General features: G+C 39.2%; 1 protein-coding gene across 2 annotated transcripts in view; it reads left to right on the forward strand.

The window, feature by feature from the left end:
• The window catches only part of SYNE1 (spectrin repeat containing nuclear envelope protein 1), a 528,817-nt gene that overhangs the window by 155,443 nt on the left and 360,724 nt on the right, over window positions 1-12,650 (forward strand). For both annotated transcript variants that reach the window (XM_025384518.1, XM_025384520.1), the window contains 2 exons: window positions 1,139-1,276; window positions 2,860-3,024. In XM_025384518.1, the coding sequence (XP_025240303.1) occupies window positions 1,139-1,276; window positions 2,860-3,024 (303 nt within the window). The remainder of the gene's footprint in view (window positions 1-1,138; window positions 1,277-2,859; window positions 3,025-12,650) is intronic.

A 12,650-nucleotide genomic window follows, 5' to 3' on the forward strand; every position in this document is an offset into this window, starting at 1 on the left:
TCAGCCTCCTGAGTAGCTGGAACTACAGGGCGTGCGCCACTACCCTCAGCTAATTTTTGTGTTTTTAATAGAGACGGGGTTTCACCATGTTGGCCAGGATGGTCTCAATCTCTTGACCTCGTGATCCGCTCACCTTGATCTCCGAAATTGCTGGGGTTACAGGCGTGAGCCACCGTGCCCAGCCTATGTTTCGGTATTTTAAAAATTCCATTCAGTTAGAGAAAATGGAAGAAAAACTTGTAGGTAAAATTGTAGTTCACTATCTCCCCCCAGTGTTCTTCATGTGAATTTACATGTTTGTTTATAATTTTGAAATTCTTTTAGTTGTGTTATCTGCTAACTTTTGTGGGGCCATTCTCCTGTTCTGTAACATAACTGCACATTTTAATGATATTTTAATTTTATGTTTAGATTTGGAGTCACACTTTAGGATGCGTTAATTTAATTAATGTAAAATATAAAACTTCAAAAATTGTTTTAATGTTAGCATTAAGCTTATAGTTAAGTCTACATATAATAAATTGATGTCAACTGTACTGTGACATGCTTAATATTTTAATACCATGAAATTAAAGCAAAGGATTATCATATAAGCATGGTCCCCTAAAGTAAACCTCTTTATGCAGGCTTACTTAAGCACAAATCTAGACAGCTTTCATTCTGCATTATTTCCATATATGCAATTTCTATTTGTAAATTGTTTGGTACTTGAAATAAAGCAACTATCTTGATTATTAGCTAAGATTTATACTCCTGTTTACTGTGATCTCCTGACAAACGTATACTGGTACATAAATTACTTTACTGGAAATGAGAAATCCTAGGCTTTAGTCCTACCTCTACTACTTGTCCTTGGTAAGTCATTTCTGGGCTTCAGGATAATAATGCGTGTCTATGTTGTAGGGTGATGGGGAGAACCAGAGAGGATAATATGCAGAAAGCACTTAGCACAGGGTCAAGCTATGTCAGGGCTTGATGAATGACAGCTGCTATTAGTAACATAACTATCATTATTATTATCAGTAACATATATCGAGTGTTATCCAAATGGAAAAGGTTGTTATTTAGGAAATGTGCTTTCCTTTGCTTTTGCTGTTTTTGACTCATTGCCATACTGTTGCTGTTTTTCCTCTTTTAGTCATTTAAGCACTTCAGAGTTCAATACGAAATGAAGAGGAAACAGATTGAACATTTAGTACAACCATTACATAGAGATGGTAAATTGTCACTTGACCAAGCATTGGTAAAACAATCTTGGGATAGAGTGACTTCCAGGGTAAGTTCTTCCACAATTAGTTTTATTGGGGTTTAATAAATTCAGAAAAGAATATTTTTCATCATCTGTTTCTACACAGTGATATGACAACAGGTTCTACTGCCTCTGTCTGAGGCTAGAAAGACTTAACTAGGGGAGAATCTTTGCCTCCTTGTCTGGTTTTCCTATAAGTTAATGGAAGTCTTTGGTTTAACAGCTATTTTCTTGCTTTGGCTTCCGTGTATGTGATATCAGCCATTGACTCGATGATAGATTAAAATCTTGAGACCATCTGAATCACTTCACACTTTACACAACTTCCTTCTGGGTGGTTTAGAAGAGGTGACTCTCTGGTCTTGTAGCAGATTCTCCAGAACGGAACCACGGCAACTCCTCGTATTCCAAAACCATGTTTCATCAAAGTTAATGACCTTCCTGTATTGACATACAGTTTTATATTCTTTCATTCAACATCTCTTTTTATCTGATTGATCACTCATCTGAAGGAAAACTGCTCAGTATCTTTCATATTCATATTCTTCATGCTTAAATACCAAGATTTCAAGCCCCCGGAACTCTTCTATCACTAATAAGAATATTTGTCTTGAACTTACCATATGTTCTTTATTTTTTTAATGTTATTTTTGAGATAGTGCCTTGCTCTGTCACCCAGGCTAAAGTGCAGTGGCACAATCACAGCTCACTGCAGCTTCAACCTCCTCGGCTCAGGCAATCCTCCTACCTCAATCACCCGAGTATCTGGGACCACAGGCATGTACCTACCACCATGCTTGGCTAAATTTTTTTTTTTTTTTTTTTTTGTAGAGATGAGATCTCACTATATTGCCCAGGCTGGTCTTAACCTCCTGGGTTCAAGCATCTCACCCATCTTGGCTTCCCAAATTTCTGAGATTACGAGAGTGAGCCACTGCACCCAGCCAAATTTTTTTTTGATAGTCTCATTTTTTTCTAGTGACTCCATTAAAGAATAGACTAGTTCCTAAGCACCTGCACTCATCCCACCTGGCATTCCAGTAAGCTAGGAAATGTGTCTGAGAATTGGGTAAAATGAAAGAGATGGAGAGAAGGGTAGACAATCATAGGATTATAGAAAGAATCTTTTAAATCCATCTTTGTCCAGAGCTGCTTAGATAATCCTCATTTTTCTGGACTTGTTCTGATCATGTGGGATTTAATGGGATTCTCATTCCGAAGACCAAGATACACATCAGCCAAGTATATAACTGCTGCATCCTCCAAGCATGTCAGCAAACTTGATCCCTTCCCTTTCAGCAAAAGCCACACTGAAAGTCAGTGGGTGCTTTATGCTACTCCTGTAAGAGGAAAATTGTTTACACTTCTAATAATCTTCCATGTTTAAGATGTATTTTGAGTTTCCTCAAAATTTGCTTGTAACTGTAATTTTCTCCCCATCCCTAAAGTATCAAACTCAGAACACAGACATTTGCTTATTTGATATTTATTAACTTAGCCTGAAATCATTAACTTAAAGCTTTATGTATGGTTTACTATTATTTGGGGGTAATTTTATAAATTGTCATCTGTGTTAAAGATATTTTACTTTTCTGCTTTTTAAATTTTAGCTCTTTGACTGGCATATACAGCTTGATAAATCTCTTCCTGCACCTCTGGGCACCATAGGTGCCTGGCTGTACAGAGCGGAGGTGGCCCTGAGAGAGGAAATAACCATTCAGCAGGTCCACGAGGAAACAGCAAACACGATACAACGGAAACTTGAGCAACATAAGGTAAAAATTCTGGTCAGAAAACCTTGCAGCATAACAGCCCTAGTGTGGTCTGGAGAGGTAGCCTAGTTACAACCTGACCTGTTGGGAACGCCGCAAGTATTCATTCTACATGATCAGAGATGTCACACCTTCTTAGAGTTCTCTAATTTGAATGTTTCTTTCTTACACTGGTTAATGACAGTTCCAGTAGGTTGATTTCCTGAGATATTTTCCATACCTGTGTGGTGTTTTTTTCATCTGCAGCTATCTTGGTTATTTCTGTTGTTATATGTTATTTTTCAAAAGATAAGCGCAGAGATGGTATGCATCTACATAATAATGTGGCTGGCCTTGGCTCCAGACCTCATTTCTGCCTCCATTCTCAAAGGAAGGCAGGCAAAAGTTCTTATGTCCTGGTGCTGTGGGGTGGGGGTAGAAGGAGTGGAGGCTGTAGGAAGTGGTGGAGTTAGGGTTTGATGGTCTCTTAGTCATTTGGGACATTTTAAACTTAATATATGATCAGTTGTGTATGGTATAGTTTCCAATATACTTTCTCTTTGTGTTTTGTGATACTACAGGCCTAACTAAAAATGCTGTTTTTCATTAACATCACATTAACGCAATCTTGCATTTTATGCATTTGAATTCGTATACTTCATTTTCTGTAGTGTGGTGGGGTATTACTGCATATGTGAAAAACAGAGATTTCTGCTCCTGACTACACATGGGCAATATATAGCCCCTATATATTTTCTGCCAAATTATTGATATTTTAAAAAAAATTACCCCAAGGAAATATACTGTTCTATATCTAGACAAGATCATAAAGCAAATCTGTGACAGATTTTATTTTATGCCTCTCTGAGGCTTTACTTTTGGAGCTAGAGATACAGAGACACAGAGATACGATGCCATTGCCAATCTTGGCAGTTTCAACTCAACAGACTCAACTTCAGACAAACTTATTGAACCCGATGGCCACAGCAAGATTTGATGGTCTGCAGAGGCCGTCACTCAGGGTCCTGCCTCCATTTCTTCTTGGCCTTTTCCAATACTCAGTGCCTTTGGACACTTTTAAAGTTGCTGATCATCTCTTAGCTCCTCTCCTCCCCCAACCAGCAACACAGACAAACACACACACTAAACTCTCTGTCGTCTGACTTCTCAGATGCCATGACTTTGGGATCTTCTTCATCTGTGCAGATACTCACATGTAAAAGCTGGGCCTGCTTGTCTGTGCCTTAGTGCCCTAATGTGGGGGCAGCTATGCCATAAGGGACCCAGAGTTCAGGCCTCATATGAGATCAAGTCACAAGAATTTTCCTGGGGTTGAATCAGGTTAAGGTTTCTCAAAAGCATAGAAACACCTGGGCCATGTCAATTCTGAGACCACCCCAGTATATTAAAAATGGAGGAAAGTGTGAAAACAATATTACACAAACAATAACATCTTTAACAAATTAGCAATTAAGCCTATATAACATACAATAATTTTTTTCATGTAAAACTTTTTAATTTAAACTTTTTTTTTTACCTTAACTGGCATTTATTTATTAATTTTTAAATTTTAGATTCAAGGGTTACGTGTGCATGTTTGTTACATGAGTATGTTGCATAATGGTGGCGATTAGGATTCTAGTGTACCTGTTACCTACATATGAAACTATTTTAATTGACGTAAATATTTGATACAAAAGAAGTCACTTTAGAATTTTAAATGAAATGTACAATGTATAGTAATTGGGAGTTAAATACATTAATTCAGCAAATAGGCATGGTAGCAAATATTCCTACTACGTGCAGGTCTTCAGCTCCAGGGCAACAGGTGAGGGGCACAGACAAGGTCCAGGCATTTGTGGTGCCTCCAATCTAGAGGTCTGAGAAACATCTACACAGTTGTTCTTTATATAATACCCTTAACTTTGACTTCAATGTCCCACCATAGAGAAAATGTCTGACAATGTAACTGCTATTTACTAGTTAATTATAACGATTTGTAAAAATGTTAATTGAAGGCACATTATAGACAGTAACATCTCCTGTGGGGGAGTGAGTCCTAAGTTGGCCAATGCACATGCTGTCTGCATGTTTCCATGGCTATATGATTTCAGGCCCTTCATGAGCCCTTCTAGCTCCCTTGAGAGACAGAGTGAGAGACAGACCCTGTGCCAGCCCCCAAGAATACAGCTAGAACAATCTCTCTGCCAAAGGCTAGTGAAGAAGGCGTACAAACCAGAAATGAAGTGAGTGGATCAGGGAGAGAGAGAAGGGCAGGAGTTGGAGAAAATGGTTATTTGAGGCAAACAGACAAACAAAAACCCAGAAAGGGCTAGACTTAAGAGAAAACCAAGGAATGTAATAAAGAGATAAAAGTAAAAAGCAGAGGTAGGTAGGGGCTCAGGCCAGGTTCAAGGTGAATATTAGAATGATCTTTTTATTGAGGTAGGAACTTTTGCCAGGCCTGGGCATGGGTACTTAAAGTAGCTCATAAAACAATTAAATTGTCAATTTTAAGATCAATTCTCATTTATTGAAAAATATATTTTAGAAGACTATAATAAGCTAAGCTTTGAGGGTGAAAAGTTTGAATTATTATTATTATTATTGTTGAAATGGAGACTCGCTTTTTCGCTCCCAGGCTGAAGTGCAATGGTGCGATCTCAGCTCACTGCAACCTCTGCTTCCCAGGTTCAAGTGATTCTCCTGCCTCCGTCTCCCATGTAGCTGGGATTTCAGGCACCTGATACCACGCCTGGCTAATATTTGTATTTTTTGTAGAGATGGGGTTTCACCATGTTGACCAGGCTGGCCTCGAGCTCCTGACCTCAAGTGATCCACCTGCCTCAGCCTCCCAAAGTGCTGGGATTACAAGTGTGAGCCACCACGCTTGGCCAAGTTTGACTTATTAAAACAACTAAAAATTATAAGTTTCCTCAATGGCACTAACTCAGTCCCTCGATTTGATGTAACACCTCTATGCTGGTATATTGGGCTGACTTGAAGATGCAATAAATTGGGGAAATCACAATTTAGGACTCACTGATGCATGACCAAAATGTTTGGGAATATTGTCTTCCCATCTTGGTCTAAAAAGTAATTCTGATTTTTGTCAAGAAAACTTGAACAGGCTATCAAAGTTGCAATGCTTGTTTTTTTTCATTCCTTTTTCATTCTTCACAACTTTTTAAAAAACAACACAATTTTCAACACTTAATGTATAGGCAATGCTTGCAAGTTGGATTCAGATCAATTTTTAAACGTGTGTTTCCAAGAGTTCACTTTGTGAATGGTTCTGCCAATGGTTTTGTTTTACTATTTCTGAAAAATTAACATATATATGTATGTATATATTAGAACATATTTATTCTGCAAAACATAGTGTACCTGTATTATCTCTTCTATTTTCCGGTTACCCTAATGTTCAGTTATCTATAAAAATAACAATAACCACAGCTAACTATTATGGAGGACTTAACCATGTTTCAGTCCTTAACCATGTTAAGTGTTTGATTTTTACCAAACACTTAACATGACGGATGTGAGATAGGTATTATTGTCCTCTTTTGCTGATGAGGAAACTGTAGGCAGAGAGAGGTTAAGTGACTTGCCCAAGGTCACATAACTGATGATCCAGGTTGTCTTCAGCACTAGGCTTAAAACGTGACCACAAAGCTATTGCTTATCATACTTGTAAAGTGATTATACTGACTAATTTATTATTCTTAGTATTGATTTGGCAAAGTAAGACTTTCAGTCATAAGGAATCGTGAAAGTAGCCATCAGGCTGTGCCACCTGCTACACATCCTTACTGCAGTTACCAACCCTACCTAGGTCACTTTCCATCCCTTCTTGAAGATTTTATTTCCTGGATGACAATGCATGCCATAATTCTTAATAACTTCAATAACCCAGAGACGATCCTCTCAGGTTCTTGACCTCCTCTTCCCCCAGGATCCTGTCCGACACCCAACCCTAGCCACTCACTCCACAGTCATAGCCTAGAGTGCTCATCACCAGCAAATGAGACCCCTCCACAAGCTCTTTGTCAAGTACCTTCCTCTCCAGTCAGACAAGGCTTCATCTCCTCTGTGCCCTATAATCTGTTACCCTACCATCTTTTCACTGCATCCTGTTCTCTTTACCACCTCCCTTTGTGCTCTGCTTAAATGCAATATAAAAGCCCCACTTGTCCACATCCTCGCTTGCCTTGTCCACATTTCACTTTGTTTTACTGTCCTGGTAAAAACACGATGCCGGTGAAAGCCAGCTCTCTGCCTAGTTGATGCCCACACACTCCAGTCAGATGTAGCTGACTGTGGCTGGAGAAAAACACACCCCCAGGCTCGATGACTAACCCAAGTGGGCCCTTAATGGTGCCTGGCAATCAGAAGGCATTTCCCGACTCCATTCCCTTTTCATTTCTGGGACAACTATTTCATATCTTGTCTCTTCAAACCTTCCACACCTCCTCCCCATCCTCACTCTTAGCTGATGACATTACTTCCTTTTTCTTTGAGAAAATAGAAGCAATCAGAAAAGAATTTCCACCAGCTCCCACGGCCACATCAACCCACCTACTTACATCTGTGCCCGAATACGCGCTCTTCACTTCTGTTACTATGGGTGAACCATCTGTGCTCTGGGCTGAGGCCAACCTCTCTATGTGTACATTAGATCCCACCCTCTCTCCAAAAGGTAGTTCCTGTCCTTCCTCCCTTCTATATTTTTTTCTCTTTCTTTCTTTGTTGGAGTTTTCTCATCCACATACAAATATACTGCCATTAACTCATCTTAAAAAGTCTTTTTCTTAGCCCCACTTCCCCTTCCAGCTACTGTCCAATTTTCTTCCTTCCTTTTACAGCAAAGCTCTTTGAGAGAGTTGGCTCTGTTCTCTTTCTTCTTTCTAAATTCTCTTCTCTCATTCTCTCATTCTTTCTAAAAACCATTCCAATCAATGGTTTTTAAAAGATGGCAAGCTTTTTTCTTGCCATCTACCATGCCACGTTTACCAGACTTTGCCTCATTCCTCACCCAACGGCCAGTTCTCAGTCTTCTTACCTCACCTGTCACAAACATTTCCCTTAGTTATCCCTTTACCCTTGAAAGACTTTCTTTAGGGCATGGCAGCTCATACTTGTAATTCCAGCATGTTGAGAAGCCAAGGCAGGAGAAGCACATGAAGCCAGAAGTTTGAGACCAACCTGGTCAACCAAGCGAGACCCTGTCTTTACAAAAAATAAAAAAATAAAAAATTAGTCAGGCATAGTGGTGTATGCCTGTAGTCCCAGCTACTCAGGAGGCTGAGGCAGGAGGATCGCTTGAGCCCAGGAGTTAAAGGCTGCAGTGGGTGAGTTATGATTGTGCCACTTGTAATTTCCTTCCTACTCCCCTGGCTGTACCTTTCTGGTCTTCCCTATTCTTTCAACAAATATCTGTTGAGCTTTCTCAGTGTGCAAAGCAGTGTTTTAGGCATTTGTGATACATCTGTAAGCAAAACAGACAAAAATCCCTTCCCTTAGATAACTTACCTTCTAGGGAGAGGAGGCAGATAAAATTAATAAACATAAAATATAAGTAAATTTAGGTTAGAAAGTAAAAGGACAGGGGAAATTAGGTGTCGTCGCAATTTTAAATAGGGTTGTCAGTGAAGCCTCATTGGAAAGATGACATCAAATAGGCAAGCACATTCCCTACCTTGAGGTCTTTACCTTTGCCATCCTTCTAGAATGTTCTCATCCCTCAGTCTGAAACATCCTCTTACTGATATTCCTGTTACATTCTTCATCTCTTTAAGGCCTTTACTAAAAGATCCCCTCTTCGTCAACCCTTTTCTGGACACCTCTTTTGAAATTACAACTTCTCCCAAACTCCCCTTCTCCTTTCCCATTTGATGTTTCTCATTAGCATTTATCATCACCTCGACTGTTACCTGTTTTAATCATTTACCTTATCTTTTGCTTGATTTTCTGCACTATAATGTCAACTCTATGAAAGTGGGAATTGTTGCTTTTTTTCACTGTTGTCTCCCCATATTCAGGCTCTCAAAATTGCGATTGGGTCAATATTGATAATGCATACTTTCTAAAAATGTGTGCATTTGACTAAGTCTTCAGAATTATTGGCATAAAATAGTTCAAAATACTGTTTTATATATTTTGTGGTATTTTCTGTGTCTGTATATTTTCCCCAATATTGTTTCTTTGAACCGCCTCACTTTCCTTAATCACACTTTGGCATTTGCTCTACAATGTTCTAACCTTCTTTTTTCATCCATTTTCTTTTCTGCTGGCTTTCTTCTCTCTCTCTCTCTCTTTCTTTCTTGGTTTTTTTTTTTTTTTTTTTTTTTGAGATAGGGTCTGGCTGTGTTGCCCAGGTGGGAGTGTAGTGGTGTGGTCATGGCTCACTGCAGCCTCTGCCTCCCAGGATCCAGTGATCCTTCCACCTTAGCCTCCTGAGTAGGTAGGACTTCAGGCATGGGCCACCACAGCTGACTAATTTTTGTATTTTTTTTGAGAGATAGGGTTTCACCGTGTTGCCCAGGCTGGTCTCAAACTCCTGGGCTCAAGCGATCTGCCCACCCTCCTAAAGTGCTGGAATTACATGCTTGAGCCATAGCACCCAGCCCCATTTTTTTCCCCCAAAGGAATGACAGTATTTTCATGATATGGCTGCTGTGTGAGAATATACTGGGTTAGGAATGGAGACCAGAAGCCAGGGTACCGTTTCAATCATCCAGTTTGAGTGCCTTGAACGAAGGAAGTAGCTGTAGAGATAGTGAGAAATGGACAGATTCTGAATACATTTTGAGGGCAGAACAATTTTCAGCATTAGATGCATACTGTGAAAGAACAAGAGTCATAAATGACACTATGATTTGGGGGCTATGCAAGTGAAAAAACAGAGTTTCTATCGATTAAGAATAGGAGACAATGAAGTGACTTTGGGAGGAAAGCTAAGGAATTCAGTTTGGGGCATGTTGAGTCTTTTTCTCATCCAAGAGGACATGTGGAGTAGGCAATAGGTAAGAGAGCTCAGGAAAGAAGTACAGCCTGGAGATAAAAAATCAGTCATTCGCATCTAGAGGGATGTTTAAAGCTCTGAGACTGGAGAAATTAAATAAAGAAGTATATACAGAGAAGAGAAAGGGACCAAGGTCTGATCTTGGAGGGAATCCAGTATTAAGAGATTGAAGAGTAGAAAAGCCAGTAAAAGTCTGAGAAGGAGCAACCAGTGAAGTTGGAGGAAATCCAGCTACAGTGTTTTCTTAGAAGCCATGGGAAGCAAATGTATGGAGGATAGGGTATTTTCAGAAGAATCGCCAGTGATCCTTAAAATGCAGCTGAGATAATTCCACCAACCTGCTCAAAATTCCCAGCTGGCTTCCATTATCAAAACACCACAAGTTCTTATAAAGACCATTCCTGCAGCCTTTTCCCTTCTTTACCCAACAACCTGCTATAACACTTGCCTCCTTTGCTCTATCTCATTTAGAGAGGCATGTTGATAAACCCCACAGTGATGTTGATGGTTCAGGTTCTCCTTACAGTTCCATTAGTTTTTGCTGTATATATTTTGAAGTTTAATGGGCATGTTTAAGTTCAGGAATAATATGCCTTCTAGTAAGTTGAAAGTTTAATCTTTATGCAATTAATTATAGATGGTTTCCAACTTATAGTGATTCAACTTACAATTTTGACTTTACAGTGGTGCAAAAGCAATATACATTCAGCAGTGACATGTGATATGATATTCTTAAGTGAGGTATTAAACGTTTTATTATAAAATTCGGCTTTATGCTAGATAATTTTGCCAAATTGTAGGCTAATGTGAGTGTTCTGAGCACATTTAATGTCGGTGAAGCTGAGCTATAATGTTTGGTTGGTTTAGGTGTATTAAATACATTTTTGACTTAACAATATTTTCAACTTACAATGAGTTTTATTGGGGCACAACCCCATGGTGAGTCAAGGAGTGTCTGTACTTACAATGCTTCTGTTCTGAAATCCATTTTGTCTGATATTAATACATTTATATCAGATTTCTCTTAGTATTTGCCTGACATGTGTTCCATTTTATTAATTTTAACCTATCCATGTTCTTAATGATTAGGTGTATCTTTTGTAAAAAGAAGATAGTTCTATTTTGTTTGTTTGTCCAATCTGATAATTTCTGTCTTTTAACTAGTAAATTTCTACTTTATTCACATTTATTTATTATTATTGATATACTTGAATTTGTTTCTGGCATCTGAGTCTTTGCTTTCTAATTGTTCTACTGTTTCTTCTTTTCTACTTTCTTGCTATTTATAAGTTGATTAAGGAGGTTTTTTGTCTCCTTACTCATTTTTCTTATTCCATGGTTTTATTTCTACTAGCATGAAAGTTATAAACTCTGGTTGTACAGTATGATTGCCCTCGAAATTTGACCATAGATACTTAACAAAATTGAAAGTTAATCAATATCTAAACCTCCTCTTAATCAATATAAGGAATTATGAATACTTTAGCCAAACCACTCTCCTTTTTATCTTACACATTGTTGTCAAGTATTAAATTATTGACATTTTTCTAGCATGATAAGTTTGTTGTTTCTGCTGGTTCTCACTCATGGTGGCTTGTTTCCTGTGGTTGGTAATCTCTGCTTTCCTCCTATTGTATTTGCATTTGCTAATAACCTGGTCATGTTAGCCCTCATTGAGGGTTCTGACTAAATGGAGGGGAACTCGTTTCAGTGTCCTCACCCTGTTCACATTCTAAGACTCAGTCTCTCTCAGCAATGGTGTAGATATTTGTCCAGGACAATCTAGATTTTTCTATTTGTTTTTTGCCTACAGATCTGTGATCTAATTTTTGGGTCATGTTTTACTGAGAATAGGGAACTAAAATATTTCACTTACTTCCTGTGTACCCAGCAAGGTGAATTAAAATCATATCTTTTGCCCAGCATCTAGCTGCTTTATTGTGAAAAGGCCTTTCAGAGGAATCAGTGACATCATGCCAACTGACGAAGTTCTTTTTTATTTTTATTTTTTGAGATGGAGCCTTGTCCTGTTGCCCAGGCTGGAGTGCAATGGTGTGATCTCGGCTCACTGCAACCTCCACCTCCCAGGTTCAAGGAATTCTCCTGCCTCAGCCTCCCAAGTAGCTGGGACTACAGGTGCACGCCACCATGCCTGGCTAATTTTTGTATCTTTTGTAGAGACAGGGTTTCACCATGTCGGCCCAGGCTGATTTCGAACTCCTGATCTCATGATCCACCAGCCTCGGCCTCCCAAAGTGCTGGGATTACAGGCATGAGCCACTGTGCCCAGCCTAAGAAGTTCTTTTATCATATGTGTGAACATGCTTTTGTTTGGGTAGCTTGTAAAGACTTTTTCAACATAGTAGATATTTTAAAACTGTCACAGATCAGAGCTAGCTGGGGTGATAACTCCAAGTGTGCCCTGCAGTCACTTGGGAAAGTTTCAGCGCAACCACAAGCTACAGCAATGTGTCTGCATGTGATAAAGGAATTAGAGCGCGGCTAGAACACTCATCATCAATAGTTGCTCTAAGAACACCCGCTTGTTCCCTGCCCTCCCGTGATGAGTTCTTGGCTTCACATAGTACCCTCCCTTGAGGCCATGGGAAGCAAACGTATGGAGGAT

This window comes from Theropithecus gelada, chromosome 4, assembly GCF_003255815.1.
Source record: "Theropithecus gelada isolate Dixy chromosome 4, Tgel_1.0, whole genome shotgun sequence".
Lineage (NCBI taxonomy): Eukaryota > Metazoa > Chordata > Mammalia > Primates > Cercopithecidae > Theropithecus > Theropithecus gelada.